Below are 25,285 nucleotides of genomic sequence, written 5' to 3' on the forward strand. Positions count from 1 at the left end.
AAGCTAAAATGAGGGGGAAAAGGGGGAAATATAATAAAACAAACAAAAACAAACAAATTTGAAAAAAAACTTTTTTAATGTAACCAGGCAACGCAACGTATGACAGGTCGTCAAAAAATGGTAAAGCATTACCGCAGGCTTATTCATAAATATTATGAAAAGACAGTGCAAATGCATTATATAATTTACTCTGTAAGTGCATACATCATAATCAGTCAAGCTAGTAATGCGGAAGAAATAAATTTGAAAATAATCAGGTTCAGCATACTAAACTAAAAAGAACCCGATGATGAAAGAAAAAAATTACATTATTCAACATCCGTATAACAAATGCCATTTATTCTAACATTTAAAAAGCGAGAAAAAGATACACACATAAACCACTGCTGTGTTGCCGTGGTCGAATGTAAATTTGTTTCAGAATCAATAAGATTTAAAATGGGGCGCGTTGCCCTCCGCTGGCTAACAATTGCGCAGATTCTGGTAACGATAATGTTTCCGAGGTAATCCCCCAAATCAAAATCCTAGATGCACCCTAACTAACTTGAGTGCTTAAGTATAATTACTGTTATGATATCCTTACACATTTATATTAATGCTTTTGTTATTAACACCTTTAACTAACTTATATTATGTTTACGTTACCTTTATTGTATCCCACCTTCATCTGAAGACCTCAGGAAATATTGTAAGAATACTTATATGGGTGACATGATGCATCGGTCGTCAAAGTATACAGGTGCACTGTTTTCGAGGTGATTGTATCCTATAGCTAAAGAAAAACAAACCATGACTCATTATTAGACATACGTAATCATACAACGATCTATTCCCTTTCAGCCAAATGACATAGCTGATAGGAGGAAAGAGGTTGTTTCAAGAACATTGTACATGGAGAATCTAATGATATTTTATTCTGATTACCTTGGTAACAATTGGAGATTATTACTCAATCTCTTACCCAGAGCGTGCGTTTCTTCTGGCCTACGGCGAAGAACGAGGGCTCTGGCATTATCCATATGTTGAGACCAGGATTTATTGGACTTCCGGTATAACAGCGCATGTGTTCAAAGACTTGTCAAAAATTTTAAAAAAATTTCCCGATTTCAAATTTTTACTATGAACTTTACTTTGACTTTGACTTTGTTTTTTTTTTTTTGTTTGTTTGTTTTTTGTTTTTTTTTTTTTGTTTTTTTGTTTTTTTTTTGTTTGTTTTTGTTTTGTTTTGTTTTGTTTTGTTTTGTTTTTTGTTTTGTTTTTTTGTTTTTTTCTTTGATTAGTATCTACTTTAATTATTTTGATCGGTCAATATCACTTTTCGAAAATTTCGCATGCGCCAAAATGTGGATTATGCCAGAGCCCTCGTTCTTCGCCGCAGGCCAGAAGAAACGCAGGCTCTGGGTACGAGATTGATTATTACTTGGTACGACTGAAAACCGCACAGTTCCGGCATGCGCATTAAGAATAAAATCGCTTTTGTCTACAAATAACAGTTGGGTGAGTCGAATCTTTCGGAGCAGGAAATCAAGAGGAAATAGCGAAACACAAATATTAGTCGGAGTTCGTCGAACTATTTAAAACAATTATCGAACTTTGGAATTATCGACCATCGAGAATCCGTATTTATGGCATAAACATGCAGTTTTGATTGGATGATATAGTAGCGTAATCATGCATGCAAAAACAAAGCCTATTGATCTGTCGAACTGGATACTGAGATTGGATACATTATTATCGAAGTCCGTCCCAAATCAATGCAAACTGTTTGACATCGGGAAATAACGTTTAACAAAAAAACCATTTGATGTCATCTTACTCATTCAATAACTGTTGAATATTCTCTTATGAACGATAGTTACATTTTCATAGTTTTAAAATTCAAATAGCCTGTGTACTTACTGCGGCACCGAGATTTATCAGACCACCAATTTTGTAGACCAGATCAGCAAATGTTGGTCTTTGGTCGGGATCTGGGTTCCAGCAATGCCACATGATCTCGTATCTAAAGCATAGTAATTCAATACGGGCAACGTTTAGGGGTTTGTTTTTTCTTTTAATCTCCAATTTTCTTACTTCCTAACAAATAAAAATGCAGTTTAATATCGTGAAATTGGAAACAAAAACAGCAAACCAATTGCAAATTTTAAAATTTCGTCGAACTCTGAAACGTCATGGCAAGGATAACTCTCACATCGAACTCGAATTTAGTGTGTATTAGGTCATGTATAGAGAAAGGAAATTCTGAAAAACTTTCTCTACACCTTTAAAAAGTATCTTAAAAAATCATTGGAGAGACCCAGCAAACTCTAATCACAAGTAATGCAGAGTCTATAAATTGCACCCGACTCAGAGGCAAAAGGACTGTAATTAATCCCCCAATTTGATTACCCATGATAATCAATTAATGTCTCGGTATTCACGAATGGTTCTTAAGGCTTACATGTCACGTGATGTGTTGTTTGGTCTCTCTAGTCTGTATCCTTGTTGTAGTCGTTGGATAACTTCAGAACCAGACATCCCAGCATACGGCAGTAGACCTATGAAAATATGAATACAAATAGTGAAACACACAGGGTGGAACAACTACTAGCACCAAGTATGGCGCTTTGTTGTTGGAAGGTGAGGGAGATATCTCACTAGAAATAAATACGAGTTGACTCACCACCGCATTCAATTTCCCACAGCACAACTCCATATGACCAACTATAGAAGAAGAAAAATATGGATAATTCTAACTGAGAATGTGTGTGTGCAAGTGACCAACTTCACTTGATTTAATTTGTGTTACTTACCCGTCAGACTTGCTGGTGTAGGTGTAATCTAGGAGAGACTCAAGGGCCATCCAACGAACAGGAAGAAGACCCTTTAAAAACGAACAGGTGTATTTTAAAAAAGTTTAGTATGATTACGACTACGGCATATATAAGAGAGAGAGCCAGAGAGAGAGGGAGGGGGAGGGGGGAAGAGAAATGTGGTGAGTATAGGGAACTATTCCCATTATGTTCCATGAAACCCACCTTTGTAGTGTTCTCGTAAACTCCAGTTTCATAAATGTCACGTGACAGTCCAAAATCAGAAACCATGGCAACCATATTTTTACCAAGCAAGATGTTGCGAGCTCCCAAGTCCCGGTGAACACACTGGAAATGATAAGTCAATTCAGAGGTTAATGGCTGGAGGTTGACCTGCAAGCTCATTTGAAGAACGAGACGTTACAAGTTATTGGGAGTCCAACCAAATGACACAAAATCTCTCTAGATCCTCCACATATAAATAACAATGAAACTGTCGCCATGGTGGTTGATCAAAAAAGAAAAGGTGAAGAAGGATGCTTTGTTATCGTCAACCAACAAGTCGGCTATGGAATAACATGCACCCAAACAATAGCAAGTTTATGGGTAGGTTGAAAGGTCACATATCTACTTATCTTGAATTCGAAGTTGTCTGTACGTGTGTCGTACCGCGTTACTTGCTCTAGTCTCTTTACTGTATTTATAAACCCAAACCCATAGTTACTTACCCTATGTTGCTCCAAGTGCGCCATCCCCTGAGCAATCTGGTATGCAAAGCTCATTCGCTGCCTTACAGATATTGGGTTTGGGTTACGGTAACCTGGAACCATGTACTCAGGTGCAGGGCGACTGTTTTTTAAGCAGTCAAGAAGACACCCATTTGGGGCGAAATTCAGTACCAACAGAGGGGGCCCTGAAAATATAGACATGTATGAAGGGCCTATAAATCAAAATATCTTGACTGAAAGATAATAACCCTTTATATACTCATTTCAATAAAGTTAGTCACCAAAAACCTAGAAAGCTGTGATCGCTGAGAATCATGGGAAATATTTCATATCCAACAAGTAAAGCTTGTGACAAACTGCAGCAGTTGAGGATGCTCAGAGGAGGTGAACTCGTAACTGGTAGAAGACTCTCAAGTCCATCAACAGTTATCAAGCGGTTAAAACATGTAAAATGTATCTACCCATAATCCTTGTCGGTCTCAGCTTTGTAGCTTTTCAGGTGACTAATTTTGATGAAATAAGTGTATGTGCATGCGATTTCTGAAACAAAAATCCTTTGTTATTATATGTAATAGCCAAATAGACAATTGAAAACGCATTATAAATGAGATCTCTCAACCTGTATTAATCTACTAACTGTTTCAAGGTAAAAGTAAAGTAAAATATTCTCAGTGCCGGAAATAAAACTTAAAATTAGCACAATGATGGTATACCACAATCCTTTTCGTCAGTTGTATAAGCTACAGCCATCCACGTTGTTTCCAATGACATCAAAATTGTGCATAACCAACCAACTCCAGGCATGATGTTGTTCGTGACAAATGTAGTACAAGTGAATATACTACTGACTGCTCTCGTAGACAGCAATGAGTTAGTTTTCGGCTACTGCATATCTCATTATCTATACTGGAGGCTTTGCACCATCACGTGATGGCAGCCATGACAGGAGGCAGGAACAATCGAATCTGGTCTAATCTAATTTACATAAGAAATAATTTAGTTTCTCTGAGGAAAGAGAATCTATTGTTGCGCTTCCTGTCATGGCTGCCATCACGTGATGGTGCAAAGCCTCTATTCATATGCACTGTATTCACTGGGAATAAAGTACTCTTTAAAAAGAGCTTGAAGAACTAGTGTAACACCTACCATCGATCGTACACGCTCCAATCAAGCTGACAAGGTTAGGATGATCGCCAACTGATGACATGATGTTGATTTCGTTACACAGGTCACGCAATTCTTGCTCTGTTGAATTGTCTGATATGACAAGGCAAGACAATTGATTAAAGAGGATATGTTATAACGATAATTGCGCTATTTCACTATGGCGTCAGTCATAAATTATTTATGTGGGGACAAAATTTAACTCTCTAGATGAATGGGCGCCTATCTACTTGGGCGTAATGTTTTGCCCTTTTCAGACTACGTGTCACCACCTTGAGAATAATTTTCTTTGTTTCCATATTCATGTGTCCTCTAATGTGCAACCGTTTTAAACAAACAAAAAACTCTAGGGAATGACAGTTGGTCTGAAATGGGAAAACAGTGGATTAGGTCAATCGATAGCTGATTCTTCGATTGCACGCGAAATCATCGCGGCCGTATTGTTGTCCTTTAACAAAAGATTTCTCATTAACATCCAATGGTAACCGCACCATGATGGCCGGCATGCCAAGGTCTTTTAAATCTCTTGGGAATGCTCTCAGCCATGATCAGTATATATATCTTGTTTTAAAGCTTTTTATAAATTGATGTTTTATCCTTATAACTTATTGCGACTTTTAGCCGCTAATACGGGTAAATATTGGCGGCTAAGAGAAAAACATATTGGAGAATCGCGATACAATATATTGCCTCCTTTCATGAGAAAAAATACAATTTTTTCTTTGTGTTGTTGCTGAGAGAAAAATAATCCAATTATCACCAAATCAGTACCTTTTAGCATCTTGACAGCACATATCATGCGTGTACAGTCATTATCCTCTCTTCTCTTTAAATACCCTTTCATCACGACACCAAAGGCACCTGATCCAAGCTTTTCGTCAAGTACCAATTCTTCACGTGGTATCTCCCACCATTGCTTAGTGATCTTGATTTTAAGAAGATCAAACCAGCACACCGCTGTACCATGTGGATTTTCCTTGAGCTAAAGATACAGGTTGAAATGTGAAGAGGTAAAGGTTCAAAATAATGGACTTGAGTTTCGAGATATCAAGTGTAAAATTGTACCTTACCTTTTGAAGTTTGTCCTGTATTTCTTTATTTTTGAGTTGCTTCTCAATCCACCATCTTCCAAATAAAACTCCACTTCCAGTTATCAGGAGGATTATAACAACAAAAGGTAGAAGAATTGGCAAAATTGATGGTGACTTGGTTACCTCTATCAGTGTAAAATGAATGAAGTTAATTAGAATATTAGGTACATACAGTAAAAATTAGGTTTACAAAATAGCTGGGGGCTCGCCAGCTAACTAGTTGAGAAGGCGCGCTGTCTAGATCTAGCAGCAAATACACATTTTGAATAATAATACTAATCATATGTGCATGAAAATAATACTAATTATGAGCGCGTGAAAACGAAAGATGTGTTTAATGAACCATTGTTTAATTGCGTCTTTAGGAGGCTTAGCACTTTTCTGCATTTGATTAGCACAAAGGTCTATACACCTTGGGTTTATTATTTTTGCCCATTAAACCAAGTGTACAAGAGAACTAGATTATTTGTATGAGCATATGAATTGTACTGAGTGGTATCCATGTGGTTTCTCAATGCGCAATCATTAAACAAAGTAATGATACTATGGGGAATGAAACGTGCTTTGAAATCCGAAACCATTTCGTCCAAGCTAAGGCATTGGAACGCAAATATAGCGAGATGCAGAAATATCAGGCTAAGCGGCAAAAGGAAGACTTACTTATCTCTTACCTCGTTTGAGCTGTACCTCTAGTGGTTCACTTGCTTCTTTATCAAAACCATAAGCATTAACAGACACCACCTGCATCAGGTATTTCTTTCCCGCGTCTAGATTCTTGACAGTGAATTTGGTCTTGTCAGGGTTCACACTACCAGCATCGTAATAACCTAAGTTTGTACCTGCTTTCTTGTACCGTATTAAGAAGTTAGTAATTTTATATAGTTTATGGTACAGCGGTACTGTCCATGCAATAGTCGCCGACGTCTTGTTTACATCGATGTTTCTAACATGATCTGGGGGTGGTGGCGGACCTTACAATGAAGAAAGATAATACAAATAAAATCATCTACTTGCTGCATCTATAAAGACTTGTGAATCTATAAAGACAGTGCGAATCGAAAAACCGTTGGCACCTAGAATATTCCAGGAATGTTCTATTGTTCTTTGTCCAATCAGAATCGATTTTCTAACCACAAATAACAGAAAGATAACAATAACGCTTCTGATTGGGTTAAGGTAATTCCCTAGAAAGAAATTTTGCCAACAACTTTGTCCTTAAACTTTGCATGAATATTAATTCTGTTATGGACTTTTTTTAAACTGCAATAAAAAGATGGGGTCACCATTCTCGTTTTTTCGCTAGATGCTCTCCAAATATGTCAATTTATGGGGTTTATAGTGAAATGAGGTAGCAACCGGAAGCTGTAATCAAGAACCTTTATTCACAGTTATACTTTCATATAACAAAACGTACTTATAACTCGAAGTTTACTAGAAAATCTATACTATTAAATCCATCAAAGTCATTGAAAGACTATGATTCTTGAACCATTAGTGAAAAATGCAGGTATGTGCGCCTCTACGAACGTCCAAAAATTGCACATGTCAACTATTCTCATCAAAATATATCAAAATCTATCCAATGATCTTTCCTTCATATTTTGATACATAATGACGAGCATCGCATTTATCAAAAATCTGAGATAAGAAATGGGGATTACCATTCTCGTTTTTGATTTATCTTGAAAAAACATCTCAAAATAGTCGAAAACTGAAACTTTTCCGAGTGAAGACTTGGGCGAGTCAGATAAAAATCGCAATTTCTCTACCCAAAAAAGAGAAAGAAGTTAAAATTGGTTTTGAACATGTTCCTTATTTAGTTTACGAAAGAGAAATGACTAAACTTTGTTAATTCCATGCTTTTAGTATGCATGCGCAGGAAAATGCGCAGTGCAAAATAAGGGAATTACCTTAAGAGACATTCTTGAAATATTTCTAGGTGCCCAAGGTTTTTCTATTAGAACTGTAATACTAGCTTTTATGGTTTTAATTCTTTGTGTTAGTCAGGCTAGCCACATTTACCTTTGAGAAGAAATGACTCAATTATCTTATTGCCCTCTCTTGTTCCTCGTAAGATACGTCCAGTGATATCCTGTACAGCAGACCAAGGAGGCAGATATTCAAGCTCTGCTGTGACCATTAGCTCTATCTTCAATTTTTCTTTCCTAAAACCAAAATAAAATACCTTGAAAACACGAAAGGCTTATGAGCAAAAATTAAATTAAATTAAAACTAGTTACTCTAGTCTTAACTTACCAAAAGTCTGTAATCTTGATTTTGTAAATATTATAGCCACTTGGATGTTGAAACAGTTTCCAGAGCTATGGAAAAAAGGAAGGGAAAGTAATTTGCTATAGCGGGAATTCAAGGTGCCTTGAAACATCAATGTGTCCAATCGTTCATCAGATTAGACCGACTCCCTTTTCAAAGATTGGAAAAGACCAGAATTTTAATAGGGAAACCATTTGAGTCACCTCCTCCTTCCTGGAAAAGACCACTTAATGGATTGTGTAATTAATTGGTTTCAGTCGACCTGCTTCCCCAACTCAATCTCATACGTAACACTGTGCACTACAATAGCATACACCTGTAGAAATGAGCCTATGTGCTCAAATAAAAAAAATGGGTGTTTATCGAATGAGAAGGGAACTAAGCTATTTAGAAATATCAGACTTGCATCAAAACAAACTCGGAGCAAACAGACAAATGTAGAGCTCAGAAAACCGAATCACAGATCAAATCCAAACCAAGAGTTAAGAAGCATTTTCCCCAGCCATACTGAAATATTACATACCATGTTTTTGACTTTGGAAAATATTAAATGCTCTTTTAATGCAACACTTAGAGCTTTTCGCCTCAGAGTCACTAGATATGTGACGGATACAAAATCTAGGACAATAACAAAATTAAATGGTTAATATTTGAATGATACTTAACTATTACTTTAGATGGGCCAATTTCTGGGAAAGACGACTTAACAGATCGAAGATCCGCGTTCCAAAGCAATGAATTGCCTGTGTCTCCGACATCGTCTTTACTCGAAAGTCCCTTAGGGTAAATTCTATGTCTTTCATAGTATTTAATTCAAATTTTATGACAAAAAGTCCGACATACGAATAGTTAAATACAAGTATCTAGAATCAATGGTTGACGGAAGTAAACTCACTTTGAGGCATCGTCTTCACATAAACACGACTGTAAGGTCCATCCCCAGCATCATTGAAAGCCAGTACTGATATACTGTAGTTTGTCAAGGCCTGCAAGTTTCTGTACTCAAAGGTTGTGGTGTTTGGACCCGTTCTATTGTTCCTTAACACTTGGCGGAAACGGAACACGTTGATTCGAAATCCACGGGGCTCACCGTGCATGAATGGTAAAGGGACTGGACTCCACTTTATGATGACTTTGCTTGGACCAATGGAATAGGCTTCTGTGATTTCTGGTGCAAGAGTGGGTGCTGCCAGTGCATAATTTTGTTAGTGAGCTAAGTATAGTATCGAGTATAATACATTATCAGCATTTGGTGGTGTTGATTACCTGGAGGAGGGCATTTCTCTACATCACAGTACTCCCATCTCATACTACTATTAGTGGTGTAGCACCAAGGTCCATGGGGTCCTTGACCTCCAGGGTTACGACACCAGTTCGACGCATTAACCAGCTCTGGATACTCAGACAAAGGATGATCATGACGATGAGGACACTGAGATGACCAGGACTGGCACACGTGACCTGACCTTGTTACGCTCACGTTGCCACGGTAACCCATTCCACTACCATAATAACAATCTATAAACGTGACATTTATGATCTTTTAGTATTCAGTCAAAGCTTCGCTGTCAGCAAAACCATGAGAGAAAACTTGACGACAATTGGACTAAGAGAAGTGAATTAAAAGATATAGAAGAAGAAGGGCATGACTTTGGTACAACATTAGCCACAAGATTCGTTAGTTTAAGGTATAGATCATGGATAAAGAGCAACGTAAATTATTCATCGATCAGTATAATTAAAATATTTCGTTGACAGGGCTTACCTTTTGCATACAGCTTGTCCGTTTCATCTGACATAAAAAATATTAACAATTAGATTAAATTAATCGGCAAAAAGTTCACTGTAAAAGACCTCTTGTTTTAGCAGGTTGCGCCGCATTTTCTAAAAATAAACTTGCGCATGGGCGCCTCGCCATTGATATACCAAAATGTTGGAAATTACTCATCACAATGTTACTTTATGATGTTCAATCATTATTATCATTACCATCAATAACAACGACGTCATCGATCCATTTTTATCCAGAATGAAAAAAGTATGATTACTGGACTTACTGTTTAGCCTCCTGCTGTGGTAGCATTCTCGGATGTCTCCGGCGTTCCTGTACTGAAGAGTGCTACAATTCAAAAGATTCCAACGATAGCGGATAACTTTGCTGCACTCATTAAAGGTAAGTAACATTTTATACTCCCGGTCACATATCTTGTACATATCCTCACACGTTTCTCGACAGATTGATCTTTTGGTGGGTCTTTGGGCGGTTAGGACGCACTTTGGAAAAGACCATTTACAGAAAACATCCTTGTATACTTGAAGACAAGATGGATTCACACGAAAATTACGTCTTTTATCTCCTTCTAGTAGTCTTTTGCCTGTAATAAAGTTCTCCAAACCCTCTTCCACGTATCTTTGCTTTTCTAAACTGGCAAAAAGCAGTTTAAAGCTAATGTCATCGGGTTTGCAGAAAACAGGATTCCTAATGTAAAACGGATGGCAGTGATTCTTTACCAAACTTTCATTTATCTTTGGATAAGCGGGAGTGCAACTAAAAGGGAGGATGAAAAAATCAAAAATGTTAAAAAGTTGTTATATATTTTTTAACTTCGTATGTGCCGCAACAGTCGTACTAGTATCCTTCTTGGAAAATATCGCCAAAGGATCATACCTCTGTCCCTCGTTTCTCTTTGAGGCCGACCACGCCCTCCGCGATATATGCCAATTATTCATGAGTCAATAAACATCTCCAGGAGCAAGCTCAGTCTGTCATATATAGTCTATGCAAGTATGTGTTCCATGGCCAGTACAAGAGTCATTCTCAACGATTAATATCGAACCATCGATACATTAAACGGAAACAGATATTCTGATTTGTACAGTTGCCAGCCAGCCTTGATCACGATTTTAAAACAGTTCTGGCTATTAAAGAGCCAAACACTGGTAGCAAAGACATAAATCGAAAAGCTAAATAAAATATCCATTAAATATTACCTTGAGTAATTTTCATTGGTGTCTGTATCTGCAACGCATGCAAATAATTATATAAGATACCCAAATTATTACTGGTAACTTTTATTTTCTTATTATTAAAGAACCTTCTAGATTGTCCAAAATAAATGTCTCTCTCGTGTTCTCTGTTGGTACATTACTAATATATACGGTTCCTAAAAAACGCTTTTAAATCATGGAAAAGGATAACAATTACGCGATTTGAAGGGGAAAAAAGAAAGACAAATTAGCCTGTAAACTGGGAAACACAAACAACGCCTTCCATTTGTTTAAATGCCCTATTGTCTCTTAAAAAGGAAGTTTTTTTTGTTTTTTCTTTTTTGCAATCCCTATTAGTAATCATAAAGACTGTTAAGTAAAATGTGGTTTAGTAATCTTTTACTCTAACCTGTACGAGTTACGAATATCAGAACTGAAAACCACAACAGACCGTAGAAGGAGCCACGGATTCTCAGCGCTGTGATTAACAAAAGTGATAACATGACCCAAATCTTCTATCTGTAAAGAGTCGAGACAAAATCTGATCCACAAGGAAGGAATTGTGTAAAGCGTTGAATATTCATGCACCAAATTATTTAGACGTTCACTGACATGCGTTTTTCAGTTTCGCACTTGGTTAACGAAACGTCTTGATATAACTTGCAGAAAAAAACCGGTTCCGAATAATTTAAGCAATGATGGGTATTATTTGACGTATTCATGTACCGCGAGCAATCAAAAATTCTAATTGTTTTGTGGCAGTAAGTCAGAAATTCCCCATCATTGCGGTATTTTCTGCCGGCCAAATAACAAGCGCACGTCAATCACGAAGTGTTATAGGACACGTAGACATGAAATGTCATGAAAACGCATTGATCGATATGCACCAAAATCTACTTTGTCGCGACGGTATACCTTACGTTTCCGCGCGTGTGAAATTGCTCACCTTCCGCTTAATTGCTATGCATCCTCTGTTTTCAACGGAAGATTTATCACGCCTTGGGGATCTTCAATGTTGTTAATAGATACCCCCCCCCCCCCCTAAATAAGCAAAGGCGTATCTATGCTCACCGCCTCGTTATTTCCAATCCGCAGGCGTAGTCGGTATTCGCCAATATACAGAAATAAGGAAACTTTCTGTTTGATAATGAAGGGAACTGTTTCAGACAGCTTAGACAGAACGGTAAAAATAGCCTTCTATAGCTCTATTTATACTTTGTTTATTTATGCATGCTTCCAGATTTCAGATGGCCCAATGTTAGGTTTTAAAGAATTGTCAAATTTTATGATATACTATTTTTCAAGATTATAAGTGATGAGTTGGTTAAAAGGTTTTAAAATGCCAAGCAAGGTAGGTAGTATAGGTCGATAGATAGGTAAGTGAGTAGGTGGGTAGGTGGGAAGACAGAAATATAGCAATATGAATTGGAAGGATAAGTTTCTAAAGAGGTAGGTAGTATAGGTCAGTAGGTAGGTAGGTAAGTAAGTGATTAGGTGGGTAGGCGGGAAGACAGAAATATGGTTATAAAGATTGGAAGGTAAAGTAAGGAAGTAGGTAGGTAGGTAGGTAGGTAGGTAGGTAGGTAGGTAGGTAGGTAGGTAGGTAGGTAGGTAGGTAGGAAGGTAGGTAGGTAGGTAGGTAGGTAGGTAGGTAGGTAGGTAGGTAGGTAGGTAGATATGTGGGAAGAGGTAAATAAAGTCATAAAGCTATAGGTACGTAGGTGGATAGGTAGGATGATAGTGGAAACGTTCGTAGTAGGTTATCAAGTAAATAACTGATAATTGAAAGGTGTGGATATTTGGCTGGTTGAGAGTCGATCGCGATTAGAGAGCTGGTATTGTTTAGTTTTAAATCGCGTTAATGATGCTAGAAAGGCTGTAGAACACTAACGTTCCCTTTAAAAAAGGAGTTTTATATTTTCATGTCAACAGAGTTTTAGATCTAGATTTTTAAATTGTTTTCTAATCATCCCTTTTTGATTTTTTTAAATAATAGCCATCTTTTCTGTTGTGTTATTGTGGTTGCTGTTCTTGTTTCAGCTGTGGTTATTGATGCTCTTATTAAAGTTGCTGTTGCTGCTGCTGTACGTTGTTGCTTTGTTCTTGTTGTTGCTGTTGCTGGTATTGCTTTGTTGTTGTTGCTGTTGTTATTTATTATTACGGCTGCTATTGTTGTTGTTGTTGCTGCTGCTGTTGTTTCGTTGTTGTTGTTGTTGCTCTGTTGTTGCTGCTACTGCTTCAGTGTTGTTGTTGTTGCTGTTGTTGATGCTGTCGTTGCTGATGCTGTTGCCAGTTACTGCCACTGTTTCTGTTGTGTTGTTTTTCAGTAAATGGCATAATTTTCAAGTCTATTAGCTATTGATAAACATAGCCAAGAGTGAGAAAAAAGCTAAATCTATTTTTTCCACTGAACAAAAACGTTTTGTTGACGTCAAAATTAACCTTGATTATCACATATCTACGCAAAAATCAAAGACCATAATAATCTAATTCCGGACCTCCACCAGTAAGGGGAATCCAACTGTTAAATGCAAACACACAATACATTTTTAGCATGCCTGATTGATATATTGATTCACATCTCAAATTCACCAGCCATCGCCAAATTATTCATCATTTGTCCAGCGTCTTTGAATTCAGGAAAGACCTTTCCATAACGGGGTTCCTGCATTTTGTGCTCGACTTCAGTGGTTGATGCATTGGGAGAGGTGGCCACGAGATCCAGGGAGTGGTTACCATCGTGATTTCGAGTGTTGCTAAGATGGATATGTACTTTTCCTTCGTAATCCTAAGAAAACGAACGAAAAATTCAAATAATACGCGGATCAATTACATTTTCCTTTTCCTGTCCTGACCTCTCCTGAGGTTGTTTTAAGGTTCGACAAAATTTGAAGGTTTTCGTTTGTTGGTTTGTTTATTTTATATATTATATTTTTGGAGTGCATGAAGGATTGGTAGGATTTGACCTAGCTGGGGTTGGGTCCACGTCCTATTGCTTATTATCGTACACGTTTTATAGAATATACAGATAAGCAAGTGAACGGCAATCAACGGAGCACACAAACAAAAGAAAGAAGAAATGACTCAATCTCAGATCTATATTTGTGGTTTTTCATGACAAAAGAATGCTAGCTGTATAATATGATTTAAAGGAAAACTCAAAATGAAATATTCATCAGATGCGTCACTTACCAAACTTAGATTAATCAGACCACCAATTTTATAGACCAGATCAGCAAATGTTGGTCTTTGGTCGGGATCTGGGTTCCAGCACTGCCACATCATTTCATACCTGTATGGATGTAATATTCCAAACATAAGTGTCAGTGTTATAATGGTTAAATCTCCCGTTGTTCATGAGTGATTGTTAAGGCTTACATGTCACGTGATGTATTGCTAGGTCTTTCTAGTCGTTGTCCTTGTCGTAGTCGTTCAACAACTTCAGAACCAGACATCCCAGCATAGGGCAGTAGACCTAAGAGTTAACGGGAACACATAGAACACTTTAACCAAATCATGGACAAATCGATGTGCAGACAAATGGTAACATGTGCAAAATACGTCAAATCTACGTTGTAGTTATAGACCTCCTCGGCTCGGGCGTAATGTTGTCCCATTTCAGACCCCGTGTCATTCCCTAGAGTATCATTTCTTTGTTTAAGGTTTGCGCTCGGTTGCACATACAACTAGGTAAAGAATCTTATCCTCAATGGAATGACACGTGGTCTAAAATTGGAAAACATTACGCACGAGCCGAGGAGGTCTGCTAAAATGTATTCAATCATAAAAATTATTTTAGATTTTCATTATTATCGATATGATACTCATGCGCGGATTCATCCCATGGATTTGATTTCCAATAGAGAACTTTAAAATCTATCCTGCTTAATACTGCGCTAGCTTTTTAGCTTAACTTTACGCTGCTAAGGAGAAGAAAAGCATAAGCCATGCAACTGATAGGTCGCTGGCAAAAGGAAAAAAAATGATTCTAGCTGATCAGGAAGAAACGTACCATCACTTTGAATCTCCCACAACACAACTCCATAAGACCATCTGAGAGAAAAACCAAAAGAATAATATCAATATTTCCAAATTAAAGTCCTCTTCAGGTTAGAGTAAAAATCATTCATGAAATTCATTAAAAAAATATTTAAGAAAAAACATCTTTCATACACGTCTGACTTGCTGGTGTAAGTGTAATCCTGTAGAGATTCCAGAGCCATCCAGCGAACAGGAAGAAAACCCTGGAATTATATTAGCATGAAGATCCGGACCACAATTTTTTATTAGAAAAAGTTTTCAAGAAGATTGGAAAGACATTTTAAATCGAAAAATATTTTTGGATAATCACATTGACTTACCCCTGCAGTGTTCTCATAGGCTCCGCTTTCATAGATATCACGTGACAAACCAAAGTCAGAAATCATAGCCACCATGTTTTTGCCAAGTAAAACGTTCCGAGCTGCAAGATCTCTGTGTACAAACTAAGATTTCAAAAAAAAAGGGTGTCATATGACCTCGTATAAGAATGTTTACACGTGAGCATTTTGTTAATGATTATTATGCGGATGTCTCGGGGGTATGGCACAGTGGAATCGCATTTTTTGAATTTCTTTTGGTGGGTTATCCGCAAACCGGTAGGCTCAGTTGATTGAGCATCGGACTTTCGTGCGGAAGGTCGTGGTTCGATTCCCGGCCGGACCAACACTCAGGGTCTTAAAATAACTGAGGAGTAAGTGCTGCCTTTGTAATTACATCTGCAAATGGTTAGACTTTCAAGTGGCTCGGATGACCACTTTAAATGGCGGTCCCGTCTCTCCACACTCATCATTACTAACCAACATAGGAGGGACGTAAAAGAACCACTGAGGACGTAAAGAAACCCTGGCAGTGACCACCCTCAGTGCCTAAACTTCATACTAACCATCTCTCATGCTTGTAAATTGCATAAAAGCAATCTGTCATTCACTCCTCAATGTAAAGCGCCTTTGATTATATTCACATAGAAAGGGCGCTTTATAAATTCATAAATCATTATCATTATCATTAAATCATTATCATTCGAATCCCATCTTATCCACATAAGATTTTTTCTTTTTTTCAATCCATCTTTTATTAGATTTAAATCTTCTACAGTAAGGCGATCATCTTAGTGAAAAAAGATTTATTCCCAGTCGGTTGCTTATAAGCTTGTATGAGTTCGATCAGACGTTATCAGTCATATAAGCAATATCGATCTCCTTTCCTATCTTTCAGTCGGCTGCTTATAAGCTTGTATAAGTTCGATCTAGTGGGTAGTGCCATGAAGACTTCTGGGTACTCTGGATATTTGGTATTGTTTTAAAGTACTTACCCTGTTTCTCGCCAAGTGTGCCATCCCCTGCGCAATGTCATAAGCAAACTTCATCCTCTCTTTCTCGGATATTTCTTCTGCTCTCATTTGACCTGACCTCATGTAACCTGTGTTTTGATAATCAGGTAAAGGCCGACTGTCTTTTAAGTAGTCATGGAGACAACCATTTGGTGCGAACTTGATCACCAACAATGGTGGACCTGAATAAAAATATGGGAAAACATACAAGGCTGGGACCGCTAAGAAGGAGGGGCTAGAGAGCGGATTTTATGCTGCCCTACTTTGCGAAAACCAACTAAATTTTCGAGTCCAATCCCTCAGGCTCTACTTTTAGTCCATTACTAAGCCATTATACTGAAGGTTTCATTTCCCATACGTTAATTTTGACGAGTCGGTCAATGTGCCTGATATTATATGCAGTGCTGAAAAAATTCCATCTTCGTGGTATGTTAGTTTTTAATACGCATGGTACGTACATACCATTTATGGTACACGCCCCAATCAAACTGACGAGGTTTGGATGATCACCAACAGATGACATGATGTTGATTTCGTTACACAGGTCACGCAACTCTTGCTCTGTTGGATTGTCTGACATAACAAAAAGAATTCAAAATTCACATTTTTTCAAACTTACAATTGCTTAAGGATCCTTTCACTCAGCTTTACCTTTTAACATCTTAATGGCACAGGCGATACGTCGTTCGTTATTCCCTTCCTCTCTTTTCGTCAAGTATCCTTTTATTACGACACCAAAGGCTCCCGACCCAAGATGTTTGTCGAGTGTCAAGTCATCACGTGGTATCTCCCACCATTGCTTAGTGATCTTGATCTTAAGAACACCAAACCAGTCCACAGCTGATTCATATGGATTGTCTCGAAGCTACGAAAACGTGTAGTGGTGAGAAAACAGTACAATCAAGGAAATTATAATAAAAAGTCACACGCGAAGAAAAAAGACCGAGGTTTAGGAAAGTACTTTCTTCAGCATCAGGTATAAAGCCGGTTTGTTTATTGCCTCTATAACCGTAATGAATTCTAACAATAAATATATGCCTAGCAGACAAGAATTCGATGATAATACAATGTAAACTTTAGAGGTTGTAGTTGGATGTGTGCTTTTGTGGAGAAGGGGTGGTCTGGTTGGAGGATACGAGATAAGAAATTAAAATACATAGGATGTTACACTTACCTTTTCGAGTGTGTCTTTCAGTACCTTGGTTTCTTTGCGCTTCTTATACCACCATCTCCAAAACGCAAGCCCAGTCCCGATCATTAGACTCAGAAGTGTTGCGGAAGTTAAAGCAATGACCAGTAATGGGGGTTCGGGGATAATGGCTTTCGGAGCTTAAGAAAAAAATAAACTAAACTATGAAAAGCATGGCAGGTAAAAATATCAGGATCAAACTTTCTTTTTCTTTTTTGTTGTTGCTAATATTCATTTACGTAGATAACATAAAAGGGCCAATATATAAAACAAAACAAAAAACCCAAACAAAAGGCAACACATCGTGAAACTAACCAAAAACAGACAGACAGACAGACAGACAAATAAGAGGAAAGACAGACAAACTTTAGGAGTTTATTTTATTTTGAAATCATATATAAATCAAGGAAATCCCTCGAGGGGAATTTCACAAAGAATCTCGCTACAGACCGAGTACAGAATAAATGAATTCTCAAGTCTAGATCTTTTTGAATTTGAAGAAAGCTTCACTGAACCAAAATACCCTCACGTGTTATTAGTAATAAAATAAAAAAGCGTAAAGTTGACACTTACCTAGAGTATTAATCTCTATTGGTTCAGTTACCTCAGACCCATAATCATTAACAGACTTTACACGCATCAGGTATTTTGTAGTTGAGTCTAGACTGGTGACGTTTACTTTTGTAATATTTGAATTTACTGTAACAGCAACGTAATACTCCATGTCTGTGTGTGCCTTCTTGTACTGTACAGCGTAGTTAGTGATTCCATATGGTTCATTATACAAGGGAGTTAGCCAATGAAGTGTCACTGTCGTCATTTTCACGTGAGTGCTACTCAGATTAGCTGGAGGTGGCGGAGAACCTTTCAAGAGTTGTTATAAAAAATGATAAAAATGAATGAAGGATCGGAAGGGAGAAAGGAAGGAAGGAAGGAAGGAAGGAAGGAAGGAAGGAAGGAAGGAAGGAAGGAAGGAAGGAAGAAAGAAAGGCAGGAAGGAATGAATAAATGGAAAGGTTCTTCAAATTTGGTATCATTGGGAGGCTTGGCTCAAATCTTATCTCTCTGACCGTCGTCAGTTTGTCAACATCGATGGTGCGTCATCACCTACAAAGAGTCTAAACTGTGGTGTACCCCAGAGATCCGTGCTTGGGCCTACTTTTTACCTGTTATACACCTCGCCGATTTTCAGTATATTAAAACAGCATGACATGTATTTTTATCTTTATGCTCATTTACGAAGATAACATAAAAGGGCCAACATAGAAAACAAAACAACCCCCCCCCCCCCCAAAAAGCAGCAAATCGAGAAACTATAACCAAAAACAGACAAACAGACAGACAGATAAAGGATCTCATTCTCAAGGGAATGACACATGGTCTGAAATGGGACAACATTACGTTCAAGCAGAGGAAGTCTATTCAAGTCTCAACTTAAGACTCAACTGTTTAAAAACTATTTTGATTTTTAGTTATCTTTAGTTATTCTGTGATTATTATTGTTATGTTATAGCGCATAGTAAACATGGATTATATTGCTCTTCACCTAACATGACCGCCGGCGCGTGGTCGTGCATAACCTCTGTAGAGCAAGTAGTACTGACCTTTAACAAGAAGAGAATGCACTTCAAATGCTTGAGCTATAGCAAAACTTCTTAAAATACGTCCTGTTATGTCTTGTGCAGCAGACCAAGATGGCCGTTCACTTAATCCAGCTGTGATGTCAAACTCCAATTCATAACTGCTGTTACTTTATAACAAATGAAATTATGCCAGATTTAGAAGAATATACTTAAAGGAGTACAGCGTTTTATTAGTTTTGGAAATCTAGTAAGACAATTGGTACAAAAGGCAGGAGCCCCATGTGCAATATATATTAATATAACCAGCAATTTGTAGCGCATTTAACGCGAGAAATTGCTATTAACACTTGGAGAAGTTTTAATTTACGTTTTAGCCATTGTGGGTTTAATGTTTGTTCTTTCACGAATTTCGAAGGGTTTTCTCCACGTTCTCTGGTATCCCCTCTCCTCATGGCATATGGGACAGAGATTTGGTAGCCATCGCTAGTAAGTGCTAGCTAGCCTAACTAGCTTGAACAGCAAAGACGATCCCATGTTCATTATAACTGCTATATATATATACTTACGTGAAATTTAAGAATCTTATTTGGTAGATGTGGTACCCACTTGGCTTATCATCACGGAATAATTTCCAAATCTGAGCAACGTTAAAAGCAGGAGTCATGATTATAATTTAAATAAATTAGACTTTCTTAAAACAAATTATATTATATAATCTTTAAGGATTTCGATTCCTGGAGAGTGTGCTTGTGCTATTACCATCTTCTTGAATGCAGCCTCCTCAAATGTCGTCACATTGTCTCTTAGCCGAACATACTTGGTTAAATTTCGTTTCACGGTCAATGCATATCTAACTGCGACGATTTCTATATAGAGGAAAAAATGGATTTTTATAAAAATAAAAAATAATTAATATTATCTTAATGTGGATGAGGAGGGGGAGCGGGGGGTAAGAGGCTAAAGAAATCTACATGGACTACCATAGAGAAACCAACAACCCTTCCTGTCAGCTCTAACAAAAAATATTGCGAACCTGCCCATTTATTGTTTTTTCAGTCCTCTTGGGCGGCAGAACTTTAGACTGAACCGTAAATACAATTAATGCCCTCCCTTTTTGCCTGCATGATTTACTGACCCCTAACAATGCTTCCATACAAATAAGGACTTCAAAATATTTGAGTTCGATAATGGCACAAAGGATTGATTATCGTAAATATGTTGGATGCATTTTCTATTGGTTACTTGTACAATTCGAAAACAGCAGTGCCTGGTTGTACAAAAGGTGAATAGCGCTATCCGATAAATAAATCATGGTTATCCAGTAGATAGCCATTGACTTATCCACAGGATAAGGATTTCTCTATGGGCCTATATCACACGGCAGCCATGTTTATTCTCATGAAAGTAAAATCTTTGTTTCCCCAGCATAAGTTAATTCTCAACGCTTTAATTTGAGGCTACGCGTGGTGGAATCTTGTGTTCAATCCAACATGGCTGCCGCGTGAATAAGGCCCATTGGATAGCGCGCACTATTCACTCTTTGTACAACCGGACCCATGCATGCAGATGGTCAAGAAACACAGGGTACCCTTCTGCGACTTACTTTCAGGCATCGTCTTCACATAAACACGACTGTAAGGTCCATCCCCAGCATCATTGAAAGCCAGTATTGATATACTATAGTTTGTCCAGGCCTCGAGATTGTTGAATTCAAAAGCTGTAGTGTTTGGACCCGTTGTATTGATCATTATTACCTCTTGATTAAGTTGACCAACGATGATACGAAATCCGCGCGGCTCACCGTGCATAAATGAGAAAGGAACTTTGTTCCATGATATAAATATTGTGTATGGATCTGAAGAATAAGCTTCTAGGATCATAGGAGCTTTAGTTGGAACTGAAATACACAAACCAAAAACCATTTAATGCATCTTACGTCCTTTGACCGCCAGGGTCTACACCTTGAAAATGTGTTCAAAAGGTGTACATTTTGAAACAAGATTGCTTCCAATCTACGGCCTTGATAAAAGGTAGGGGCCATAATACCCTAAACTTCCCTAAGATTCGCCACTGCTAAAAGTCTTGACTACCCCATAGAGAACAGACGAGGACCGCTTGTCTTTTGTAGCACTTATCTTTCATGCTCCGTCATCTTCTTCCTGTTTAATATTATTTACCACTGTACAAGATAAGCTCGAGCTTGAGCCCGTCAGTTCTCGCTCTGCAAAAACTGTAGCCCAGTCACCGACAGTCACCGACGGTCAAGCAGCGGTTTAACTGACGGGCTCAACTTCGAGTACAGCGGTAAAAAATACAAAACAAGAATGGTGCAGTAACGTATAAGATTAGTGCCATATTGATAACCTGCTGGAGGAGGACATTTCTCTACATCACAGTACTCCTATCTTATACTACTATTAGTGGTGTTGTTTACCTGGAGGAGGGTATTTCTCTACATCACAGTACTTCCATCTTATACTACTATTAGTGGTGTTGATTACCTGGAGGAGGGCATTTCTCTACATCACATTACTCCCATCTTATACTACTATTAGTAGTGTTGATTACCTGGAGGAGGGCATTTCTCTACATCACAGTACTCCCATCTTATACTACTATTAGTAGTGTGGATTACCTGGAGGAGGGCATTTCTCTACATCACAGTACTCCCATCTTATACTACTATTAGTGGCGTTGTTTACATGGAGGAGGGCATTTCTCTACATCACAGTACTCCTATCTTATACTACTATTAGTGGTGTTGTTTACATGGAGGAGGGCATTTCTCTACATCACAGTTCTCCTATCTTATACTACTATTAGTGGTGTTGATTAGCTGGAGGAGGGCATTTCTCTACATCACAGTACTCCCATGTTAAACTACTATTAGTGGTGTTGATTACCTGGAGGAGGACATTTCTCTACATCACAGTACTCCCATCTTATACTACTATTAGTGGTGTTGATTAGCTGGAGGAGGGCATTTCTCTACATCACAGTACTCCCATGTTACACTACTATTAGTGGTGTTGATTACCTGGAGGAGGACATTTCTCTACATCACAGTACTCCCATCTTATACTACTATTAGTGGTGTTGATTAGCTGGAGGAGAGCATTTCTCTACATCACAGTACTCCCATGTTACACTACTATTAGTGGTGTTGATTACCTGGAGGAGGACATTTCTCTACATCACAGTACTCCCATTTTACACTACTATTAGTAGTGCTGATTACCTGGAGGAGGGCATTTCTCTACATCACAGTACTCCCATCTTATACTACTATTAGTGGTGTTGATTACCTGGAGGAGGGCATTTCTCTACATCACATAACTCCCATCTTATACTACTATTAGTGGTGTAGCACCAAGGTCCATGAGGTCCTTGACCTCCAGGGTTACGACACCAGTTGGACGCATTGACCAGCTCTGGATACTCAGACAAAGGATGATCGTGACGATGAGGACACTGAGATGACCAGGATTGGCACACGTGACCTGACCTTGTTACGCTTACGTTACCACGGTAACCCAGGCCGTTGCCATAGTAACAAACTATAGAAATATTAATATTTTATTAGCAAATTTACCTCTATTTTTCTCAGTAATGGGATCATCAATTATAGTTCTGGATAAATAATTTAAATATTGCTCAAACTAAGACTTACCATTTCCTTGCAGCTTGTCCGTTTCATCTGGAGGAAAATGTTATAGGTACACTGTAAGTATATACTTCACGATAAAGGCACGCCGTCCAAAGATGGACATGGAAAGCGGAGATCACTCAGGATTATGTGAAACACTATATATCAAATAAGCAGTAAAGCTTTTGATATAAACTGTAGCATGCTTGATACATGTATATCTTATCCACCCATATCCCTTGTCCATCTCATCTATGTTTTTTATAAGGTGACGAACTTAATTTTTTGAAATAGGTATGTTAAAAAAATGCCCGACGCTGTTGGAAAATAGTTTCAATGTTAAAGTGCCTATCACTATGATAGGCACTTTAAGCATGCAAGTGATTATACTTACTGTTTAGGTGTCGGCTGTAATAGCATTCTGGGATGTCTCCGCCATTTCTCAAAGGTGCATTACTGCAGTTCAAAATATGCCATTGAGAACGACCATATTTATCCTTTGTATTGTACACTATTAACAGATCCATTTCTTTTGGACAAGTCTTATGAGTATGTTCACACGTTTCTCGGCAAAGAGGTTTTGGTAAAGGCCGATCCGAGGTTTGGTCACACTTTGGGAATACCCATCGACAGTAAGAATCGGCTATTGCCTCTACACAAGCTTTTGCAACCATAAACGTATAAGATGTTTCCATTGCGTATTTGCCGTACATAATCTTATTCAGAGACTTATTTTTCCATCGAATAAACGATTCATTCCCAAACACGAGCCTATTCTCTACGACGATATCTTTACAGATGCCATCTTTAGGATACACATAGGCGCGACACTTTTCATCTAAAAAACTTGCATTGATTTTTGAGTAAGCTGGAACACACCTAAAACGTATTAAAGGCGAATTAGAATTGTCAGTTGCGATTTCTTTTTGCACGAATGGGTTGCTGTTTTTTTCTTCTTCTTCTTTGTGCGTAATGTTAATGCGTTTTTAGGCTTAAATGTAGATCATTAATTATTCCGGAATCGTTGGTAAGTAGTAGACAATTTTCGGGTCAATTTTATCCAAAAGAAAAAAGAAAACGAAAGAGAAAAGGAAAGAAAGAAAGAAATCCAAAACCAAGTTTTATCGCGTGACCTAGTCATATACAATTACATTGCAATGAAATAATTTCACACAAGGTTGACAACAAAAAATCCATTAATATACACTTAATGTCTGGTCGCGAGGGAAATAGCTAGTTTTGTTTTCCCGAGAAAATCGATGTTTCACGAGGTAAGCTCAACTTTTTTCCCGGCCGGGATACATTTAGATTTAGCTAGTGTCACGCGTTCATCTTTCAACCAATGATCGAGATTGTTCGTTATATTGGAAAATTTCGTAGCTATATAACAATTACCGTTATTACCTTGTGTTTGTGACATTTGTGCCTGCTGCTGCTGCTGCTACTGCTGTAAGAAAAATAAACTATGTAAATTACAAGATGTGAAGTATTGAATACATCATGGCAGTATAGGAAAACACCACTATTTTATTGATTCGTGGTTTTTAAGCTCATGTTGCCAGTAAATACAGAATTAGAAGGAAGAAAATTGTGTTAACCTACTTCCGGATCCAGTCAACGTCACAAAGGGCAGTATCAACCAAAGCAATTCTTTCATGTCTGGAACTGAAAATATACTATACATACAGAGTTTAAAAACAGAAGTATGTAGGACTAGAATCTTAGTAAAACTAAAAGTAATGAAAAATAAAAATGTAACTGCCACTTAGGGAACACACCTACGTTTTGCTTTTGTTTTCACCGCCTTCCACTGCATGAGATCTACTCTAACTGTCCAAATCTCTTTCCCTTAAGAATGAAATTATTTGTTTTAGTGTCATCCATATTTATGTGTCATCTCAAACGTTATTGTAAACAATAGAAATTATGTCCAAGGAAATGACATGTACATTCGGGGCCTGAAAAGGGAGAACAATGATTAACCTGGTAGGCCTATAGGGTATTTGTGAGGAATAAATAAATAAACACGAGGGGGAAAAAGTGGGCAAAAGTTTGGTTTATAAGATTAACGTTCAAGCACTTCCTCTACGACTGATCATGAAAAGTTAAGCCAAGTCAAAATTTGTCAATCAATGAAATAAATCAGTAATACATTACCATATTAGGGATTAACATCGAACCACAAAATGAGTCAATATAAGTGAGCTTCAGGACGGCCAATATGACTAAAATGTGTCATTTGAAATTCTTTCTATGAATATCAGTGCTTTCAGCAGATTTTATCAATTTTCCTGAAATGCACCATCGTTCTTTTTCTTTCAATTTCTTTAATTATTAGGCTTCGATAAGTGAATACTCCCCCCCCCCCCCCCCCCCCCAATGGCTTTTACACTTTTTTTAAACATCATTCCAACTCAAAACTAAGCAAAATAAATGAGGGATGTGGAAAGATGCCTTTAAAA

The 25,285-nt window shown here is 37.8% G+C and overlaps 2 protein-coding genes across 7 annotated transcripts; both read right to left on the reverse strand.

The window, feature by feature from the left end:
- Window positions 1–57: 57 nt before the first annotated feature.
- LOC116295098 (uncharacterized) lies at window positions 58–12,044 on the reverse strand. Its single transcript, XM_031702823.2, has 20 exons — window positions 11,444–12,044; window positions 11,038–11,065; window positions 10,104–10,594; window positions 9,812–9,838; window positions 9,313–9,564; window positions 8,942–9,232; window positions 8,570–8,664; window positions 8,032–8,096; window positions 7,798–7,940; window positions 6,447–6,746; window positions 5,755–5,900; window positions 5,456–5,666; window positions 4,667–4,777; window positions 3,521–3,705; window positions 3,018–3,140; window positions 2,793–2,863; window positions 2,663–2,703; window positions 2,441–2,537; window positions 1,900–2,002; window positions 58–772 (listed from the first exon to the last, which is right to left on the reverse strand). Exons 1-20 carry the CDS (start codon window positions 11,535–11,537, stop codon window positions 767–769), a joined length of 2,880 nt encoding a protein of 959 aa, XP_031558683.2. The 5' UTR covers window positions 11,538–12,044; the 3' UTR covers window positions 58–766.
- A 558-nt stretch (window positions 12,045–12,602) lies between these two features.
- On the reverse strand, window positions 12,603–25,116 carry LOC148913906 (uncharacterized). Of its 6 annotated transcripts, XM_089036845.1 has the most exons (22): window positions 24,602–25,116; window positions 24,426–24,499; window positions 24,228–24,270; window positions 23,218–23,702; window positions 22,848–22,874; window positions 22,483–22,734; window positions 20,781–21,074; window positions 19,937–20,043; window positions 19,744–19,814; window positions 19,199–19,344; window positions 18,168–18,458; window positions 17,580–17,734; window positions 17,057–17,270; window positions 16,868–16,978; window positions 16,388–16,587; window positions 15,396–15,518; window positions 15,208–15,278; window positions 15,047–15,087; window positions 14,413–14,509; window positions 14,227–14,326; window positions 13,593–13,822; window positions 12,603–13,389 (listed from the first exon to the last, which is right to left on the reverse strand). In XM_089036845.1, the coding sequence occupies exons 1-21, from the start codon at window positions 24,637–24,639 to the stop codon at window positions 13,610–13,612; spliced, it is 3,153 nt and encodes a 1,050-aa protein (XP_088892971.1). In that variant the 5' UTR covers window positions 24,640–25,116; the 3' UTR covers window positions 12,603–13,389; window positions 13,593–13,609. The 6 variants fall into 6 exon arrangements, with proteins under 6 accessions (XP_088892971.1, XP_088892975.1, XP_088892984.1 ...); XM_089036849.1 differs by having other exon boundaries at window positions 12,603–13,822; window positions 24,426–24,488; window positions 24,606–25,116; XM_089036858.1 differs by having other exon boundaries at window positions 12,603–13,822; window positions 24,606–25,116.
- Window positions 25,117–25,285: the final 169 nt, after the last annotated feature.

The sequence above is a fragment of the Actinia tenebrosa genome, unplaced genomic scaffold, assembly GCF_029948245.1.
Source record: "Actinia tenebrosa isolate PJP-AT-01 unplaced genomic scaffold, QUT_ActTen_1.0 PGA_scaffold0__85_contigs__length_37466705, whole genome shotgun sequence".
NCBI classification, from domain to species: domain Eukaryota; kingdom Metazoa; phylum Cnidaria; class Anthozoa; order Actiniaria; family Actiniidae; genus Actinia; species Actinia tenebrosa.